The 20,806-nt window shown below is 43.4% G+C and overlaps 1 protein-coding gene across 1 annotated transcript in view; it reads right to left on the bottom strand.

Moving 5' to 3' along the window:
- Positions 1–20,806, bottom strand: part of VPS33B (VPS33B late endosome and lysosome associated) — a 58,298-nt gene that overhangs the window by 25,528 nt on the left and 11,964 nt on the right. The window contains exons 3-12 of the mRNA XM_068275253.1: positions 18,882–18,962; positions 18,731–18,792; positions 18,161–18,210; positions 14,586–14,653; positions 14,442–14,487; positions 10,069–10,163; positions 8,601–8,705; positions 8,005–8,101; positions 5,616–5,693; positions 2,729–2,802 (exon numbers count right to left, since the gene is read on the bottom strand). Coding sequence (XP_068131354.1) covers positions 2,729–2,802; positions 5,616–5,693; positions 8,005–8,101; positions 8,601–8,705; positions 10,069–10,163; positions 14,442–14,487; positions 14,586–14,653; positions 18,161–18,210; positions 18,731–18,792; positions 18,882–18,962 — 756 coding nt within the window. The remainder of the gene's footprint in view (positions 1–2,728; positions 2,803–5,615; positions 5,694–8,004; positions 8,102–8,600; positions 8,706–10,068; positions 10,164–14,441; positions 14,488–14,585; positions 14,654–18,160; positions 18,211–18,730; positions 18,793–18,881; positions 18,963–20,806) is intronic.

The following is a 20,806-nucleotide window of genomic DNA, read 5'->3' as shown; positions in this document are numbered from 1 at the left end:
ACTGCCAGGGAATGTTTACATTCCTCTTTTGCTACAATTAAAAGGCCTGCGCAGTACACTCGAGATGACATCAGAGCCACCACGAACGGCTCTCATGCAGGCGCAGTAGATCCGACCTGCCAAGGTGCGGCGAGGGCACAGGACGGCTGACAGGGGCTGGAGGAAGCCCCGGGTAAGTAGATTATTATTATTATTTTTTTTAAACCTTGGACATTCCCTTTAACCTCCTTAGTGATAATCCCGAGTCAGGCCCGAGATGGAAATCCGCAGCTCGTACTTACTAATGATACAACCACAATATAAAAGCGTATACTCAAACTCCATCTCTTTCTCGGTTTACTCACACAGATTCAGTCTTTTGGGCTATATCTCTTTAAAAGGAACCAGAGGCGAGATGTATATGGAGGCTGCTGTATTTATTTCCTATGCAAAAATAAATACCAGTTGCCAGGCAGTCCTGCCGATCTTTCTCATCAGTGTCTGAATCATCCAAATGAAACAAGCATGCAGATAATCTTGTCAGATTTTGTCTGAAACAACTGATCCTCATGCTCATTCAGGGTCTATGGCAAAAAGTATAAGAGTCAGTGGATCAGCAGGACAGCCAGACAATGTGCATCTGCTCAAACTCCTCTTCTCCTGCACCCTCCTTCCCACCTCTCCCCTACAGGTCATCCTACCGGCAAGGGATTCGGCAGCATTGCTTTGCATGCTGGGACAACTACACACAAACTCCCAGAACTGAAAATTGCATGCCTTTGGGTTTTTATGCATTTTAGTTTTCATGTGTTTTTGGTCTTTCTTAGTAGAGGGTTTTGGGCTAGGCTATGAGTTGTGCCATACATACATACATACATACATATACTAGCTGGTGGCTTGTGTTATGTTGAGCGGGACATCGTGCGTGCCAGCCGGCCAGTGCCCCATCCAATCAGCACTGCGACCAATCACAGTAATGTGAATGGCCACACAGCTTGGAAGTTATTAGATAAGATTTATATAGTACTGCCACCTTCTACAGCACTTCAAAGGAATAGGCTTCAAATAAAAAGGGCTATCCGGTTAAAAATTCTGGTCAATAAAATACTGCATTCAGTATTTTACCAACCAAATTTATACCCCAAAACATACTTAAATTCACTTAGCCCTACTCAGTAAGTCTCCCCAGCTGTGGAGCAGGTCAAGCAGGAAGCTGCGATTCTTCTCACAAGTGGTTTGCATGTGCTGTTGCCTTTCTGTCTAGTGCATCCCCAGCATCCCTTTAGATGTGCACACATGCTAACTTTAGGGAGCCCTTCTGCGTACCAGTATATAGATATGCACATCTAAAGGGCTGCAGAAAAGCCTTTCTAAATGTCTCTGTCATGGTCAGTTACCTGTCCAGATGAGGTGGCTGGTACACACTGATGCTGACAGACGTCCTGGTGTATTTTGGCAGGGGGCCACAGGCATGGGGGTCTGGCGTTCCATGCATATAGGTGTGTGGCGTAAGCATTGGGGATGGAGGCCTTTGGTGTAAAGCTGTGCGCAAGGAGTCTGTTTTGTGCATATTCCTTGCTGGGTGCGTGAATGCATGTGTGCTCCCAAATGTACTCACAGATGTGTGGCGTGTTACGTGGCTTGCGCCAAAAAGTCTATTTCAGTCTGGAGACTGCCACTCTCTGGTACTGTAGTATTGCAGCTTGTAAGTGTGTGCTCCTGTGCGTGACTATGTCTGCCTGTTGGATATTCTGGGTGTTGACCCTGGCCTGCCTGACTACCAGATCTGTTTCAGACTTCTGCCTTGTACGACTACCCGATCTTTGCCTGCCTGAGAGCCCGTTCTGTTGCCAAACCCTTTCCTGTCTGAGACTCAGATCTGTTGCTGACCTCTGCTTGCCTGCCTGATTTCTACAAGTGTGTTGCCCGCAGGTTAATCTGTGTATAAAAGTAATTGTAGTACCAGACTTAATGCCTGGTTCTCACGCCATGGTGTGCCTTGTTCACTGGAGATCCCTGTTCCAGCTCAGCGAGTACTCCAAATGCAGGAAGTGACCAATGTCATCACTTCCACATTTGCAGTACACTGGGCACAGGTAGAGTGAGCACCTTCTCTGGCTCTGCTGTCGCGGCTGATGTGAGGTTTGATGCTCTCTGTGATGGAGAGTGGGGCTCAGGCAGAGGCGGCAGCAGCAGGAGCGGGAGTCAGAGAGAGCAGTGCAGCAGACAGCGGCAGCAGGCATGGCGGCCATGGGGCTTGATTCACTAAACTGTGATAACTCAAATATCACACCTTATCAAAGATATCACGTTATCAAAGAGAACACGCCTTATCAGAGTAGCACAGCGAGCGCTACGAACCCGCAGGGGCTCAGGGCAGGAGGAGTGCCATTGCCAATTAGCAGGCATAAGTTTGTGGCGCTCGCTATGCTACTCTGGTAAGGTATGTTCACTTTGATAACGTGTGATATTTGAGTTATCACGGTTTTGGGAATCAAGCCCATGGTGTGGTGGCTCCCATGCCTGCACCCCTCTAGATACGTCACCTGGAGACATGGATGCACTTATTATATGGAAGAAAAGCTGAACTTGTTATATGATGACATGGCATTACGTTTGTAAATTTAATAAGAAAAACTATTTTGTGCGTGTGTGGGGAAGGGAGGGAACAGACATGATCGTTATATTGCTACATGTGTTTGTTGCAGTGGAATATCCAACAAGAGGATGTAATACAGAAAATTGTTACCTTATCTTGAGAGTTCAGAAGGACTTTAATACTTTTATCAGAGGATGTCACTTCTGGGCCAAACTCCACACTTCCTGCACAAAAATAAATGAAACACTGAAGTAGATGTGATCTCCTAATCACAGTAGAAGCTTCATACAACATTGAAGCTGCTAAGGGACATGTGGGTTGAGTCATTTTGCTGTGTGCAGACAGCCTATAGTGTGAAAGGGCCTTGATCTACGCTCAAAGAGCTCTATTACTTGGGGATCTGTCACTATTTTATTTATTTATTGTATTTATAAAGCGCCAACATATTACGCAGCGCTGAACATTAATTTAGGTTACAGACAATATTTAGGGGTGACATACAGCAATATGACAATACAGGAATAATAGAAAACCAGATCACCCGGCACAGTATGAGTGCCAGGTAATGCTTAGTCATTGGATTGAGCATGTAGATTAGGCAAGTTAGGTTCACTCAGATGCATAGCATGGGTTCACAGTAATGGAGGTGCATGATCAGGTAGGACACAAAAGGAGGAGGACCCTGCCCAAAGGCTTACAATCTAGAGGGAGAGGTAAGGACACGAAAGGTAGGGGACCAGAGTTCAGCTGTAGGTTTAGAGCACTTGTGAGGGGTAGTAGGCCAGAGTGAAAAGGTGAGTTTTGAGGGCTTTCTTGAAGATGTTGAAGGAGGGGGCTGCCCTAATGGGTGGAGGTAGGGAGTTCCATAGTGTTGGAGCAGCTCTTGAGAAGTCCTGGAGGCGTGCATGGGACTGGGTGATGCGGGGGGGGCGGTTAGGCGAAGTTCATTGGAAGAGCGGAGTGAGCGGCTAGGTGTGTACCTCTGAGTAAGATCGGAAATGTAGGTTGGACAAGTTTTGTGGACAGATTTGTAGGTCAGACACAGTATCTTGAATTTGATTCTGAACTGGATAGGAAGCCAGTGGAGGGATTCTAGGAGGGGATCTGCCGTGGTGGAGCGATGGGAACAGTGGATAATTCTGGCTGCCGCATTCATGATGGACTGCAGTGGGGCTGTTCGGGTCATAGGGAGACCAGACAGCAGGGCATTGCAGTAGTCAAGGCGGGAAATTATGAGGGCATGGATGAGGAGTTTGGTGGTGGCAGAGGTCAGTAAAGGGCGAATCTTACAGATGTTACGAAGGTGGAAGTTGCAGGATTTTGTGAGGTTTTGGATGTGGGAAGTGAAGGAGAGTGCGGCGTCCAGGGTGACACCCAGACAACGGGCTTGAGAGGTAGGGCGAATGGTAGAACAAAAGAACAAAAAGTACAAACCGAAAAACTGACTTTGCTCATATCATAGGCCAATCTTCAGTGAAAGCTAGGTGAGTGCCATAAATTGTTGGTTAAAAATGTCTCAAGCTTCACATTATGGTAATGTTATTGAAAGAGGGGTGTTAAATAATGGAAAGGTGCACAACTGCAGTGCTTGACACAGTTGCTACAATCCAAAGATATGTCACTAGTACACACCTATATAAATACTTTAGATTGTAAGCTTGCAAGGGCAGTGCTCGCTCACCCTTTTGTATCTTGGGATTTGTTATACATTTTATTCATCATGTATTTTGTATATTAGTGTATACATTTATCTGTATTATTATGTACTCCATGTTGGTTTCTAACTTTGTACAGAGCCACGGAATATATTGATGCTTTATAAATCAATAATAACGCTAATATACACTGACTAAACAATAAATAAACAGGACATATATATGAGGTGTGATTTGGAGTTCTGTTTTTCATTGTCCTCACATCTAAAAGGACATTACTCTAAAATGTTATGTAGCCTTCTCGGATATCATACTACTGCTTTAATTTATAATTAATGCTGCCCCCCTTTACTGTGTTACATTAAGTTACTGTCAGAGGGAAAGCCTACTTCACCTTTCCAGAGATACACTGTGGTATATGCAATGCACACACAGGGGGCACGATTCACTAACCGGTGCTAACTGAGTTAGCATGTCTTAGGGCTTTGGACATGCAAACTAGGGTGATAAGCAGTTTGCACGTCTAAAGCAGTTAGTGATCGTGTGCAAAGCATAGCGCCGCGTGGTGCGTGCGAAGCAGCGCATCGCGGTGCGACCAAATCAGCGCATTAGGTGCGCCGAAAACGGCACACCGGGTGCGACGGTTTTGGTGCACCAAGGGCTTGATTCACAAACCCATGCTAACTGCTAGCAAGGGTGTGCTAAACAGTTAGCACGTGAAGTGCCGCTCGCGGACTTTTGCACGTGCAAAAGAATGTCCACAATCGCGGAACTTTGTGCGCGCAACGTCTGCGAGCGGCACTTCATGTGTTAACTGTTTAGCACAGGTTTGTGAATCAAGCCCCTAATGCGCCATTTTTGTTGCACCGCAATGCGCCGCTTCGCGCACACCGCTATGCTTTGCGCATGATTTTGTGCATACCGCGGGAAAACCCGCTTTTCACTCCGGCGCTAACACTTAGCGCCAGGTAGTGAATCAAGCCCAGGGTAAGGAAGCAAAAAAGTCATGCACACTGCATGAAGCTCACAGCAATATATCACCCATCAGCTTTCATAGATCTGGCTGTTCTAAACTGAAGAAGGTGACATTTGTTCTAGGTATATTGCTGCACTTTCCATATCCAATTACTATTTCCTTGCTAGATAAGCTTTCAAGAACAGGAGGTACAGGGTGTAAATAATGGCTGAAAACACAAGAAGGCGATTTACTAATGGAGAAATATAGAGAAAAACAATGAAGGTCTCACATTCATTTCAACATATCCAATTGCGGGAAATAAATTTAAAAAAATCTAAACATAACTGGATGTTTAAAGTGATTACAGTGAAACATAATTACCCTTTAAAGAAAGTCATATAAACTAATGACAAAATCTACTTACCACATTTTATTCTGAAAATATCATCCACAAGCCCTTCATACACCACCTGGGAGCACAGGGGAGTGACGAAGTCCACATCTGCAATTGATAGAGAGGGTCTGTTTGTATCCCGTGTACCATAAATCATTAGATGTATTACCCATTGGCTTCATAGCCTGCCTCTTTACTACTTTAAGTAAATGTCTTGGAGCTTAATCATATGCATGAATAGCATTATGCTAGTTGTGCAACTGAATACATCAATATACTTAAACTACTGTATGTACTCAAAAAGCCTGACACATGCACTGTACTTTCATGAGGGGTACTTCTGAGTCCTACGTGTACACCCTGCCACAATAAGAATCATGTCCCGAAACCTAATCCTGTCATTACAGCCATACATTATAACCCAAAACAGCACATACAGGCGGTTGTCCTGTACCTATAGGATACTGACCCAAACTTTGTCACCCAGTCCATGACTGTTTGCTTCATTTGCAGAGGGCTTTCTCCTGTATGTTCTCCCCGTGTCTGTGTGGGTTTCGTCCGGGCACTCTGGTTTCCTCCCACATCCCCAAAACATACAGATAGTGAATGGACTTCCCCTAAATTGGCCCTAGACTATGATACATGCAGTACACGATATATACATAGACATATGACTGTAGTAAAGTATTAGATTGTGAGTCCCTCTGAGGGACAGTTCGTGACAAGACATAATATATATATACACATATACACACACACTCTGTACAGCGCAGCTTAATATGTCGGAGCAATATAAAATAAATAATTTATGGCAGATGAACAGAACAGGGTATTTCCAAGCTGAGCTAATCTTGTTTGGTAGAGGGGAAAAAAACATAAAAAGAAAAGAAACTAAAAACACAGTTGTTTCTTAAATTCTTTTAAAGTTCAAGTCTGTTTTAAATGAAAAGTTACTACCAGAGTCTCCCAGAGCTACAATTCAAGCTGTTGACTTTAACCACTTTTAGGCAGCCTGATTTACAGGAAAATAAATAAATAAATAAATAAATAAATTTAAAAAAAAAAAAAAAAAAAAAAAAAAAAAAAAAAAAAAATCGCTGCTGTTATTTTATGTGTTTTTAACCACTTGAGGACCCACCCTTTACCCCCCCTTAAGGACCAGCGCTGGTTTGATTGATCTGTGCTGGGTGGGCTCTGCAGCCCCCAGCACAGATCAGGGTGCAGGCAGGGAGATCAGATTGCCCCCCTTTTTTCCCCCCTATGGGGATGATGTGCTGGGGGGGTCTGATCTCTCCTGCCTGCTGTGGGTGGCGGGGGGGGCACCTCAAAGCCCCCCTCCGCGGCGAAATTCCCCCCTCCCTCTCCTACCTGCTCCCCCCCCTGAGATCCGGGCTGCACAGGACGCTATCCGTCCTGTGCAGCCAGTGACAGGACGTCCCCTGTCACATGGCGGCGATCCCCGGCCGCTGATTGGCCGGGGATCGCCGATCTGCCTTACGGCGCTGCTGCGCAGCAGCGCCGTACAAATGTAAACAAAGCGGATTATTTCCGCTTGTGTTTACATCTAGCCTGCGAGCCGCCATCGGCGGCCCGCAGGCTATTCACGGAGCCCCCCGCCGTGATTTGACAGGAAGCAGCCGCTCGTACGAGCGGCTGCTTCCTGATTAATTAGGCTGCAGCTGGCGACGCAGTACTGCGTCGCTGGTCCTGCAGCTGCCACTTTGCCGACGCACGTTATGAGTGTGCGGTCGGCAAGTGGTTAACATTACTGTATATAATTACACTTGATGACAGCTGTCTTATTCACTGAATTAGGCATTTAAAACATTGATCAAAATATATTTTCAAAGATGTAATAAGATGTCTATACTTGTGACATCACGGCAACAAGCCATTCCCATTTATTCTACTGAACTCCGATATTTAAGCACACAGCAACCCGTAACACAGACATCCATAAAACACTAATGTTGTTAAATGGAACCCAAGGTCAGAGACATATGGAGGCTGCCATATTTATTCCCTTTTTAACAATACCAGTTGCCTGGCAGTCCTGCTGATCTCTCTGGCTGCAGTAGTGTCTGCATCACACAGAATCACACACCTGAAACAAGCATGTAGCTAGTCTAATCAGTCTTCAATCAGGGCACCTGTCCGGCATGCTTGTTCAGGGTCTATGGCTAAAAGTGTTGGAAGCAGAGGATCAGCAGGACAACCAGGTAATTTGTATTGCTTAAAAGGAAATACGTCAGTTTCCATTTCCCTCTCACCTCAGGTTCCCTTTAAAATATAGGAGTTCAGAAGCTTCTATAGAAGGAATGCACAATGCAGCAAAACAGGGAGCAATCGTCTCTCATAGTTACGCCATTTATAAACCATGGGCTGTAATGGCATAGATTATCACTGCAACAATCCACACCTCGGTCAATCATAAAGACAAGCCCCATTTCTGGTTTTCGGTCCTTGCGATCACTTTCCTCATCTTCCAGCAGTTCCTTCCACATGTCAAGGACCATCTGCATTAAATAAGAACAATAAACTCAAATAAAATCTAATGTGTACAGCACAAATATTCAGTATAAATGCCAGAATTATATACGTTTATTTACTCTCCGTGTCATTGATAGTAAAACTAACAATGGTCCTGTTCTATCATTCACCTTGTACCGCACAGTGGCGCTCACTGCTCAATAGATTAAAAAGGTTTGGAGATGAGATGATTACACACTTCTCTAAGGTTTCCACAACGGAGGCTTCAATAAATTCATATCCTGATATTGGTTAATGTAATGGTTACCCTGATAACTGCTTCGTGCAATCCCCTCACCTCATTGCCTCGTGCAATCCCCTCACCTCATTGCCTCGTGCAATCCCCTCACCTCATTGCCTCGTGCAATCCCCTCACCTCATTGGCTCGTGCAATCCCCTCACCTCATAGCTTCAGGTACTGTTTATTTTCACTTATAACAGCTTCATGTAATCCATATCTTAAAAACTATTTAATGTAATTCTTACCCTAGAACATCTTCCAATCCCGTATGCTTTTGACATGGGCCCGAAGATGGAATTTAGTAAATGAATTGCTCGGGCCACAGTAGCAATCCATCGCTGGTCTCCCTCCTTAGAAAAAAAAATTGAAATAGAAATGACATTGGTTTACTAAATAGATATATGTAGTAAACTGCAGTAAGCAGAATAACATGCCTTAAACGACAACTGAGGTGACATTATGAGATGGATGTGTAAGTACAGCGTCAAGCACACAAATAAATAGGCTGTTTTCCTTTTTTTCTTTTTCTGTGTGAAAGAGTTAAACATCAGGTCTGTAAGTGACAGTTTCTGTCCAGGTCGTGACCGGGTGGTACCGGGTCAGACTATAGCATAACACTCACTGATAAGGAATTACAGCCATAAAACACTTTCCCGTCAGTAAATGGTTTCTGAGAGCAGAAGAGAGATAAAAGGGGTCAATAATTCATAGATTTGAGCTCTGACTTACTTCAATGAAGGCGTCATTGAGCAGAGGCAATGAAACAGTAAAAACTTAAAAACTAGATTGTAATATAAAATAAAACCGTGGGTTACCTAGAAAGGTCATTTTTAGGTGAAGGAGGATAGATACAATTGTTTCTCATCAGTTTATTTTCACCTCGGATGTCCTTTAAGTCATACGTACAATTAGTAGATTGTACTACAATGTATTACATTCTATTCACTATACGCGGGTTATTCTGTGACCCTATCACGATTTTAAATATAAGGAACTGAACACAGACTTGTCAAGCAACAATTTAGCATAGTTTGTTTGCGCTCATGTCACAGAAGCAATTTGTACATAGTAAGAAAAGGCATGTCCAGAAAAAGTAGGACCTAAACTCTTGCATAAGGACAGAAGGAATGCATCCTGTATGTAGGATATTTAGAGAGTTTAGTCTTTTTGTCTAATTTCCCCCTCATGTGTGACTAATTACAACTGTAATCTGATATCTCAGCTGTGTCAGCTGTCAGCCTTTGCAGAGCAGCTAATTTGTAAACACAGGATGTTAACCCTATGTCTGCTTCCATGAAAGCAGGAAGTAGACACTGCAGATTTAAAGAATTGTTTTTCTTTAAAGGTTATTATCCTGCTGCTTAACTTCTATAGCAGAAAAGAAGTTCTGAGTTCAGGTCCACTTTAAGTTTCCTTATAAGGGAAGCAGCACTGTAGTTGGACATACAATGAGATATCCAGCATATTTGGGATAAAAAGTGTACTCACAGCGAAGGCACAGCAAATTTCCCGGTATGTGCTTAATATGACCCTCAATTGGATGCATCAATGACCACAGCACCATACAAAAAGCTTAAAATACATCCTGGTTCCACAACTGACTTGTTGGCCAGAAGAGGCTGTGCATGCTGTGACTGACCAGTGAGACTCTGCTGTGTTCAGATGCAAGTTGGATGCTGTACATACAAGGTGGAAGAAAACGTCATTACTCACCAGAAAGTAGTCCCGAAAAAATTCTGGGAGCTCCATACTAATAATATCATCGTCCAGTGGAAGGAGGTAGAAGGACCATTCATCTGTAGTCACATCTGCATATGGAAGGCATATATAAAAATGTAATCGGTTTGATGAGGTCACTTTGCTTTGTCAAATACACTTAAAGGGCACCTGAACTGAGAGGGATGTGGAAGCAGCCAAATCTATGTTCAATAATACCAGTTTCCTGGCAGTCCTGCTGATCTCTTTGGCCTCGGCAGCAAATGGATCACACACCTGACACAAGCACATCAGAAACATCTGATCTGTATGCTTGTTCTTGGTTTACGGCTAAAAGTATTAGAGGGAAAAGATCAGCATGACAGCCAGACAACTAGTGTTGTTTAAAAGGATATAGATAGAGATATATAAATAGATAGATACACAGGCTTACACCCCACCAGTGGCCAGGCAATTTTTTTTACAATTCAGCACACTGAAGCTTTAAGGGTTTATGACAATCTTACCACCTTTTCCGCCCACCAACAGAGCTTTCTGTTGGTGGGATCTGATTGCTGTTGCGACTTTTAGTTTTGGTTTTTTTTTCTTAATGAATTTAAATAGGGTTTTTTGTTTTTTTAAGAAAGTTATTTTTTCACCTGAAGGGGGAAAAGGGCACCTAGGGGATACTTAAATTGGGAGGGGGTAGCCTCTGGATCCTAAAGAACCGTCCCCCTTCTTCCTCACCAGAGGGGATCCAGCATTGGTCCCCTGAAAATTCTGCTCGTCGGCGCTTGGGCTCTGGCGGAAATAGCCAAGCCCGATCAGGTCCACTCTACTGTGAAGGTGCGAGCAGTCTGCACAGCGCAGTAGAGTGGACCATATCGGGCTGAGCTATTTCTGCTGGAGCCCGAGCAGAGAGCTGCTAGTGTGCCTGTGCAGGCAGGCCACTAGTATTGTTTGAGTTTTGCTGTGTGTGGGGGTCCCAGCGCTGGCCTAGGCTGACGAGGAAGATGGGGGAAGCCTCATTAGGATCTGGAGGCTTCCGCCTCCCAAGGTATCTATTTATCACTTACTTTAAAGAGCGTCTGAAGCAATTTTGTTACCTCTTTATTCTGCAGCCATCTTCAGCGTAAAAATCCAAACTAATTCACCACATCTCCTCGTCAGAACGAGGTATTTATGCCCCAGAAATGCCCTAAATGGATTCCAGGATTGCAGCATTTTGCTTCCTGGTAGAGGCAGAGCTGTGCGCAGTAGCTGTGCCTCCTATCCAGTCAATCTCCGCTTCTCCTTGCCCCCTCAGTCTTCTTTCACTGAGAGTGGCGGGGAGAGGTGGAGATTGACTGGAAAGGAGGCAGAGCTACTGCGCACAGCTCTGCCCCCCCCCAGGCAGCAAAATCTACGATCTCGAAAGTCGTGGAATTTTGCCCCGGGATTTCAGGGGGATAAATACCTCATTCTGATGCAGGGATGCGGCAAATCAGCTTGTATCTTAACCTCCTTGGCGGTATGGACGAGCTCACCATTGGGTCAAGGCCATTGCACCAGTGATTAACAACTAGGGAAGCTAGAATTCAGGACAGGGTGGGCAGAAAATGAGTGAAGAGGACATTGAGAAGCTAGGGACACTATTTTGACATGTTCTCCATCTGCCAGCTAAGGCATCTCACCTTGAAGAGCAAAAATGCCTGTAAAGTCCTCAAGAAACCCTGGTTGAGAATGACTGATCCAGAGGCTTCCCCCTAGTAACAGTTGTTTTGGTTTTATTTAACCACTTCAGGTCAAGAGCAATTTTCACTTATCAGCGCTGCTCCCATTCATTCACAAATAACTTTATTACTACTTATCACACCTAAATAATGTAAATATTGGCTTTTTTTCCCTAATTTTCTATGCATGTTACATGTAAAATTAAGGTAAAAAAAAAACACACACAAAAAATCCCACACATACACCATTTCTTCATCTGCATCTATTATAGCTTTACAATAAACAGTGCTAACTATAAGTTAAACCCACAATTTTATTTGCTTATCCATCCTGGTTAATACAACCTTTAGATTTTGTTCCTAGTACAATGTATGGTGACAATACTGTATTTGGAATTAAAGGTTTTTGGTTTTTTTTGGCTTACTCATTGTACACTATCGATGATTACAAGACCTAATTTGAAAAAATAATAGTTATATACCCTCATGGCATACATATTTAAAAAGCTATGCTCCTAAGGTAACAATATATGTTTTTCTTTTATATTCTGTCACTGTTTTCATTTTACAAGTCTTTTATTTTGGTACAGAATACGTGAAAATGTAATTGCTTTTGATGTAGTTTGTAACTAAAAAGAATACAAAACACATGTGCCTTATCCCTAAAACTCTAAACTCTATTTTACTACTTATCACGGTTAAAGGGACTCCAAACAGTAGATAAAAATGAAATTGGTACTTACCTGGAGCTTCTTCCAGCCCACCGTAGGCCGAGAGGTCCCCCGGCGCCCTCTTGGTTTCTCTCCTGGTCTGAGTTAGAAAACCACACATGCGCAGGACTGTCACTGTCACGCCAGCCGCCTTGATGATATGGAGTGTCACCGTTCAGGAAGTGTTGGGCCGACACTCGGCCTGGGTGTCGCTGGTAATGAAGTCGCCAGCGGGACCGGGAGAGGGGCCAGGAGGACACCAGGGGACCTCGTGGCCTACGGTGGGCTGAAGGAAGCCCCAGGTAATTACCAATTTCATTTTTAATTACTGCTCAGAGTCCCTTTAAAATGTTACCACATATTTCTCGTGGTGTTGCTAAAAAAAAAGTTTCCAGTGTGATCATCATTTTGAAAATTACTTTAGGTTGGATTGAGTTTGTCCTTATTTTTTATTTGATGTGGATCCAAGCTTTAAAGTGAACCAAGCACCTTTTTAGCACTCAGGACATTTCTATAGCACATGAAAAATGCATGCCAACAATCTGTTTGATTAATAAACTTTCATTTACCTTTGTATTTTACAATCAAAGTAGTAGTATTAGCCTGTTTCAGCAGACCTGACCGTCCGCAGAGCTCTCAGGAAGCTAATTCTTTTATTGAGCTAATTACCCATAAGTAAACAATAGCTTTTCTCTCAACAAAGGGGGTGGGTAATTAGGACTGTTTGACACACACACACTATGTCTTTGAAGAAACAGTCCTTCTGGGTAATTAGCTCAATAAAATAATTAGCTTCCTAAAGGCTCTGCTGACGGTCAGGTCTGCTGAAACAGGCTAAAAATACTACTTTCATTGTAAAATACAAAGGTAAATGAAAGTTTATTTTAATAATGAAACAGATTGTTGGCATGCATTTTTCATGTGCTATAGAAATATCCTGAGTGCTAAAAAGGTGCTCGGTTCACTTTAAGACACAAAGATGTATTCTGCAACACATCACGGTTAAAATGATACCACATGTTCCCCATTTAGTAACAAAGGCCTCAATTCACTAAGCTTTATCAAACGTTTGATAATTTACTTCATGGGTAAAATCTAATTTTGAATTCTTGAAGGTGTTCTAGATTTATTGAATGTTATCGATAAAACATTTGATCAATATATAAAAAATTATAATATATTATAAAAAAAAATTTTTTTTATTAATTGTGTTTTTTTTCAATACAGTTCCTCTTTAAAGAGAATCTGTATTCACAAAATGAAGTATAAACAAACATCCCAGCCTGTTTGGGGTCATCTCCTAGCCCCTTCTGTATTATTTTTGCTGCTCTCCGCTGCAATAAAGAGGGTAAAAAAAAACTGTTTTATAAACTGTTTTGTAAACAGAAAAGATGGCCACCAAAACAGGAAGTACATCAGCAGAGCAGTGAACTCAGTTAATACACAGTGAGTACACAGAGAATTCAGTGAGTTACACATTGAATTCAGTCTCCAGAGGTTATGTGCAAGTTTTGAAAGAGCTCTGTGTCAATGAAGTATGACAAGCTGTGTCTTTAGAGCCTGTCGTCTCGGGTCTGCACTTGTGTCAGCCTGACAGGCAGCTTCCTCATCAGCCAGCTATTCTTTGTTCAGTTTATCAGTCTCACAGATAGCAGACAAGCTGACAGTGAGAGCAGGGACATTGTCTGTAAGGAATAATCATCACAGGAGCACTGGAGGGGCGTGGAAGGGGTTAACTTGTTCACATTACTGAAGAGTTGGCAGCCTTCCAGACACAGCCGACAAGTCTGACAGGGGAAAGATAAGTTGATTTATTACAAAGACCCGTGCAAGTAGAAAGTGCTGCAGTAAGCCAGAGCACAATGGAACAGCCTTAGGAACTTGTAGAATATGAGAAATACTGCTAAAATTTTTGTTACGGAGTCTCTTTAACTACATAATATGCACAATGTTTATGAACCATACTTACCTCCATATATCCCCTCCTGTTCTAAAATCAGATCACAGGTATAGAACTGGTAGAAACACAAAGAGAAAGTTATATAGAGCAACAAAAATGCAACATAAAATATTAATTTACCATCTCTAAATTATTAAGAAAGGTAAAACTCACTTTTTGGGGACTAAATATGATCTTGTATTTTCTGTTCACTTTAGATTTCTTGTCTGCGTTGACAAGATCTGCAAAGAAAACACAATTTATGGTGGCTGTGAACATTTACCTAGTACTTGTTTGACAGAGGCTGCCATATATTGCCACATGCTAGTTGTAGATCAGTGAAGGGCCATGCCAGCAGTGTCAGTTAGCACACAGGTCGCGTGTGAAACCAGGGCAGCTTCAATTAGACAGGTATTTTATCAAACTAGAGATACCCTTCAAGGCTCAGCAAAAAGCACTGATCTACAAAATGCCAAAATAAAAATGTTGCATGGATCTATTTGTAAAGGTGGCAATCTACAGATCGTCAAAAAAGTGTTTTCAATTTTCCAGTATAATTGCACAGTTGCATAAATACCACACTGTAGAAAATATATCCACATAAGTGATGGTCATGTTTACATGGAAGACCAGGGTTCGAAATCCTGGCTAGGGTCAGTACCTATTCAGTAAGAAGTCCTTGGGCAAGACTTCCTAACACTGCAGGGTGGCCTATTAACCACCCTGGCGTTCTGATAAGATCGCCAGGGAGGCTGCGGGAGGGTTTTTTTTAAATTAAAAAAAAACTATTTCATGCAGCCAACTGAAAGTTGGCTGCATGAAAGCCCACTAGATGGCGCTCCGGAGGCGTTCTTCCGATCGCCTCCGGCGGCCAGAATAAACAAGGAAGGCCGCAATGAGCGGCCTTCCTTGTTTTGCTTACACCGTCGCCATAGCGACGAGCGGAGTGACGTCATGGACGTCAGCCGACGTCCTGACGTCAGACGCATCCGATCCAGCCCTTAGCGCTGGCCGGAACTTTTTGTTCCGGCTGCGCAGGGCTCAGGCGGCTGGGGGGACCCTCTTTCGCCGCTGCTCGCGGCGAATCGCCGCAGAGCGGCGGCGATCGGGCAGCACACGCGGCTGGCAAAGTGCCGGCTGCGTGTGCTGCACTTTATTTGGGGCAAATCGGCCCAGCAGGGCCTGAGCGGCAGGCTCCGGCGGTACTGGACGAGCTGAGCTCGTCCATACCGCCCAGCTGGTTAAGTGTGACCCTAGTGGCTGCAGCTCTTAAGCCCTTTGAGTCCAACAGGAGAAAAGCGCTATACAAATGTTAGGATTATTATTATTATTAGAACTCATGGAGAAGCATGTGATCAGTTTGGTCAGGTAATACATAGATATGCAAGTCTCTGATTTGCTAGTCATGGTAATCTGCTAAAGCAGGATGTAATCACAGCAAATCAGAACATTGCAAATCTATTAACTGATCAAACAAATCATGCTTCTTCCTGATTTTTTCCTAGACATGACCGTCACTAATCCAAATCATACAAAGAACCATTCAAAGGTAACCGAAAATCTGTACAAAACTAGTACACAACTGCTGACCACATGCTCCTTTAATATTTCCACACCTTTTTAGACCACTGAATTCAGAAACCAGTTCATTGAAAAACACTACTTTTTCCACTTCCTTGAACACTGGTATATGGATACATTTTGAGCGAGGCGATACTGACACAGAGCAAATGATTTGAGGGTTTGATTCCTGAAGTGTTATAAATGAACTAAATGACAACTGAAGTGAGAGGGATATGGTGGCTGCCATATTTATTTTCTTTTAAACAATCCTAGTTGCTTGGCTGCCCTGTTAATCTCTTTGGCTGCAGTAGTGTCTAAATCACATACCTGAATCTTGTCCAAAACATCTGGGGCTCGATTCACTAAAGCGTGATAACTCAGTTATCACCTGTAAAGGCTTTGCACGCGCTACCTCGAGTGTAAAGGCTTTGCACGCGCTACCTCGAGTGTAAAGGCTTTGCACGCGCTACCTCGAGTGTAAAGGCTTTGCACGCGCTACCTCGAGTGTAAAGGCTTTGCACGCGCTACCTCGAGTGCTAAGTAGTGTGCACGTGCAAACTCGGGCGCTAAGTAGTGTGCACGTGCAAACTCGGGCGCTAAGTAGTGTGCACGTGCAAACTCGGGCGCTAAGTAGTGTGCACGTGCAAACTCGGGCGCTAAGTAGTGTGCCCATGCAAACTCGGGCGCTAAGTAGTGTGCACGTGCAAACTCGGGCGCTAAGTAGTGTGCACGTGCAAACTCGGGCGCTAAGTAGCAGGGCTGTGGAGTCGGTACAAAAATCTTCCGACTCCTCAGTTTCTGAAACCACGACTCTGACTCCAACTCTAACTCTGGGTACCCAAAATTGCTCAGACTCCGACTCCTCGACTCCGACTCCTTAGTCTAATACTTAACAGGGCTGTGGATTTTGTACAAAAATCATGCGTCTCCGACTCCCGACTCCTCAGTTTCTGAAACCACGACTCCAACTCAGACTCAGACTCCGGGTGCCCAAAATTGCCCCGACTCCTCAACTCCAACGCCCTACTAAGAAGTGTGCACGTGCAAACTCGGGCGCTAAGTAGTGTGCACGTGCAAACTTGGGCGCTAAGTAGTGTGCACGTGCAAACTCGGGCGCTAAGTAGTGTGCACGTGCAAACTTGGGCGCTAAGTAGTGTGCACATGCAAACTCGGGCACTAAGTTTTGTGCACATGCAAACTCGGGCACTAAGTAGTGTGCACGTGCAAACTTGGGCACTAAGTAGTGCGCACATGCAAACTCGGGCACTAAGTAGTGTGCACGTGCAAACTTGGGCGCTAAGTAGTGTGCACATGCAAACTCGGGCACTAAGTAGTGTGCACGTGCAAACTCGGGCACCAAGTAGTGTGCACATGCAAACTCGGGCACTAAGTAGTGTGCACGTGCAAACTTGGGCGCTAAGTAGTGTGCACGTGCAAACTCGGGCACTAAGTAGTGTGCACGTGCAAACTTGGGCGCTAAGTAGTGTGCACATGCAAACTCGGGCACTAAGTAGTGTGCACGTGCAAACTCGGGCACCAAGTAGTGTGCACATGCAAACTCGGGCACTAAGTAGTGTGCACGTGCAAACTTGGGCGCTAAGTAGTGTGCACGTGCAAACTCGGGCGCTAAGTAGTGTGCACGTGCAAACTTGGGCGCTAAGTAGTGTGCACGTGCAAACTCGGGCGCTAAGTAGTGTGCACGTGCAAACATGGGCGCTATGTAGTGTGCACGTGCAAAGTGGCTTTTCATTGCCGTGCTAACATTTAGCACCTTTTAGTGAATCGAGCCCCTAATCTGCATCCTTGTTTAGAGTCTATAGCTACAATAATTAGAAATTAAACATTGAAAGTTAGTATTTCTTGTAGCAGAGTCATCCATTTTGTTCCACATCCCCCCACAAAGGAACCAATGTTGTGGAATCTCCTGTGGAACCAATCAACATATGCCCCACAGTAAGGCCTACTGCTAATCAATACGATCAGACTAATGTGATCAATCTGAAAACGGTGTGTGTGTGTGTGTGTGTGTGTGTGTGTGTGTGTGTGTGTGTGTGTGTGTGTGTGTGTGTGTGTGTGTGTGTGTGTGTGTGTGTGTGTGTGTGTGTGTGTGTGTGTGTGTGTGTGTGTGTGTGTGTGTGTGTGTGTGTGTATATAAAATCGGTGAGGAAGATTAATGCTACACTCACCAGCAATGTTCTTCACATGCTTGACGCGAGGCCTAATCAAAAAGCATAATCTGAAGACAAATATACATACAAAGTACATCATTAGAGTGTATTTGATTTTAAGACGTAGAAGATCAGTTTGACAACAATGTAACATGAAACTAAAATCAAAAGTGCACTGAGCACTGCTATGTACCCTTATAAACATCACAAGTCTCTACATAAGACCTACGACATGCTCATTAGAAAAGGCACCCGTCACCATAGTGGATATATAGCCAATAAAGCCATCACTGAACACCTCCTGACAGGCTTTCCCTATGGCTACACACCATACAATTTTCTGGCAGATTTACCTGCCAGATTGATTATTTCCAACATGCCCAATCTGAATTTTGATCAATTTTCTGATCGACTTCCATGGAAGTGAACGGAATTTGATCAGAAAATCCATCGAAATTCAGATCGGACATGTTGGAAATAATCGATGTGGCAGATAAATCTACCAGAAAATTGTATGGTGTGAACCTAGTATTAACAATCTTGTTAAGCACTCCCTTAGTATACAGAGACACAGTTTCGATTACTTACTGGTCAGAGTTGGTGTAAATAGGTTTATTGTCAAGCTTGTACAATTTGTCAACTTCATGTTGCTATAAAGTAATACAAGAGAAACATCTATTTAAGGTATTTTGAGTATTATGTGGCATAAAAAGAGGAATCTGCAAAGGATATGACATACCTTCAATATTGAGACATTGGCAATGCGATCAAGGGGGCTCATCAGCTCAGGTTCAATATACAAATCTTTTTTTCCAGGGAGCTGTAATAAATAAAATAGTGGTACAAAACCTGTTATATGCTATTATATAAAACACTGATGAAACTAGGATTTTAAATCTTACTCTGGTGAAATGATAGTCAAATATTTCAAATTTGTCCCCTTATTTAGCTCTACTTCGCTCTCATTCACACAAGAGGCTGAAGGCGGTGTATTACCTGCTGCTCCTGTGCACCGGCCAGGCCATGGACTATGAAGAGGTATCCAAATACCCCGTGTTAAAGGACCACTATAGTGAAAAAAAATAAGCAGTTAAAATCTGACAGAACCGACAAGTTTTGGGCCAGTCCATCTCCTCACGGGGGATTCTCAGGGTTTTCTTTGTTTTCAACAGCATATCCTGAACAGAGCCAGTACCCGCCAGCCTCCCTACTCACTTGCACACTATTTTGTCAGTTAGACTTTGCAACTGATGTTCAGGAACACAAAGGAAACCCAGAGAATCCCCCATGAATAGATGGACTGGCCCAAAACCTGTCTGTTCTCTCAGATATTAACTGCCTACTTTTTTCGCGATAGTGGTCCTTTAAGTAAAATCTGAGAGCAGACATTGTGATTTTCTGCTGCTGGGTAACATCACCCTGTGTCACATAATGACATGCGTAGTATTATGCTGAGTACACACCATGCGTTTTCCCGCTCGATCCGCGGGTCGATAGTAAATTAAAATCCTTCTGAAGAGGACCGACGTTAATCGGTCGAAACGCGTTAAGGTTAATTTGATTTACTATTACGATCAGTTAAGGGCAAGGATCTGGCTGACCTACAGCGCGCAGCAGCCGTTCTGAATAACAAATATCCAATACCCTGCAGTGGTGACGTCACCCAACTAGCGCACACCGGTACCAGCTGGGCGAAAGTAGTACAGCGAGGGGACTCTGGACAACCAGAGCGGCCCCGCCTGAACACCGCCGACAGTGGAAGGCAGCGCGGAGATCGTAGAGGATAAGCACTTGCATCAGAGCGGTTTTCAGAAAAGAATCCGTGGTGAGTGCAGCTGGCTATGAGAGACTGACATATAAGAATTAAACATACAAGGAATCGTTGTACTGGATACTAAGTGATTACTAACAGAGCTCCTATATAAGAGACCTGAACCCTGTCACTCTGAGACAACATAAGTAGGATCTGTTTGTAATTTTCCTCAATGAAAACAGGACAATTTAAATTGGATCCCCTTCATGCACAGATATGAGTGCTTCTGCATAATAAATGTGTTATCTATAAACATAAGAACTATCTATTCACAAGTTTAAGCACAAATTGGATCCCTTCTGTGCATTGATAAGTGATTCCTATCGAACTTATTATAGTTAGTTGGCAATTAAAGCACTGCTGATTTAAAGGGCCCTTTAACAATATTGAGTGCTTGTGGTGTGTATGAGTGTGGAGTGTGGAATTTTGGAATTTTATACATTATATTTTAATAAAATTTATTCTATAGAATACAGAATTAGCGCGAGTTGTGATTACATTATATTTTGTGGTATTACATTGAGAGAGGGTTGAAGGTATCCCTCTACAACACGCAGCTTGTGTAGGGTTACTTACCAGCGCCATAAAAATTGTGTGTTTATATGATCGTCTAGCAACTTGACAAAGGCCATTGGAGGCCGAAACAACAGTTTGTTGTTGCTTATCATGTTTACATAATAAAGCTGTGAAAGAGCTATAACCCTACGGAGTGGTGCCGGTCCTTTTCGTGTGATTGATCATTAGTATTGTTCTAATAAAAAAGTACCAAAAAGAAGGTGAAGTAATGTAAAAATTATTCTCAGTATTTTCTTGCTTGCTGGTGGTTTAAAAGGCATTTTATTGACAGGTCT

Source organism: Hyperolius riggenbachi, chromosome 3 (assembly GCF_040937935.1).
Source record: "Hyperolius riggenbachi isolate aHypRig1 chromosome 3, aHypRig1.pri, whole genome shotgun sequence".
Lineage (NCBI taxonomy): Eukaryota > Metazoa > Chordata > Amphibia > Anura > Hyperoliidae > Hyperolius > Hyperolius riggenbachi.
Note: the sequence above shows the minus strand (reverse complement) of the source record. Positions and strands in the feature narration are given on the sequence as shown.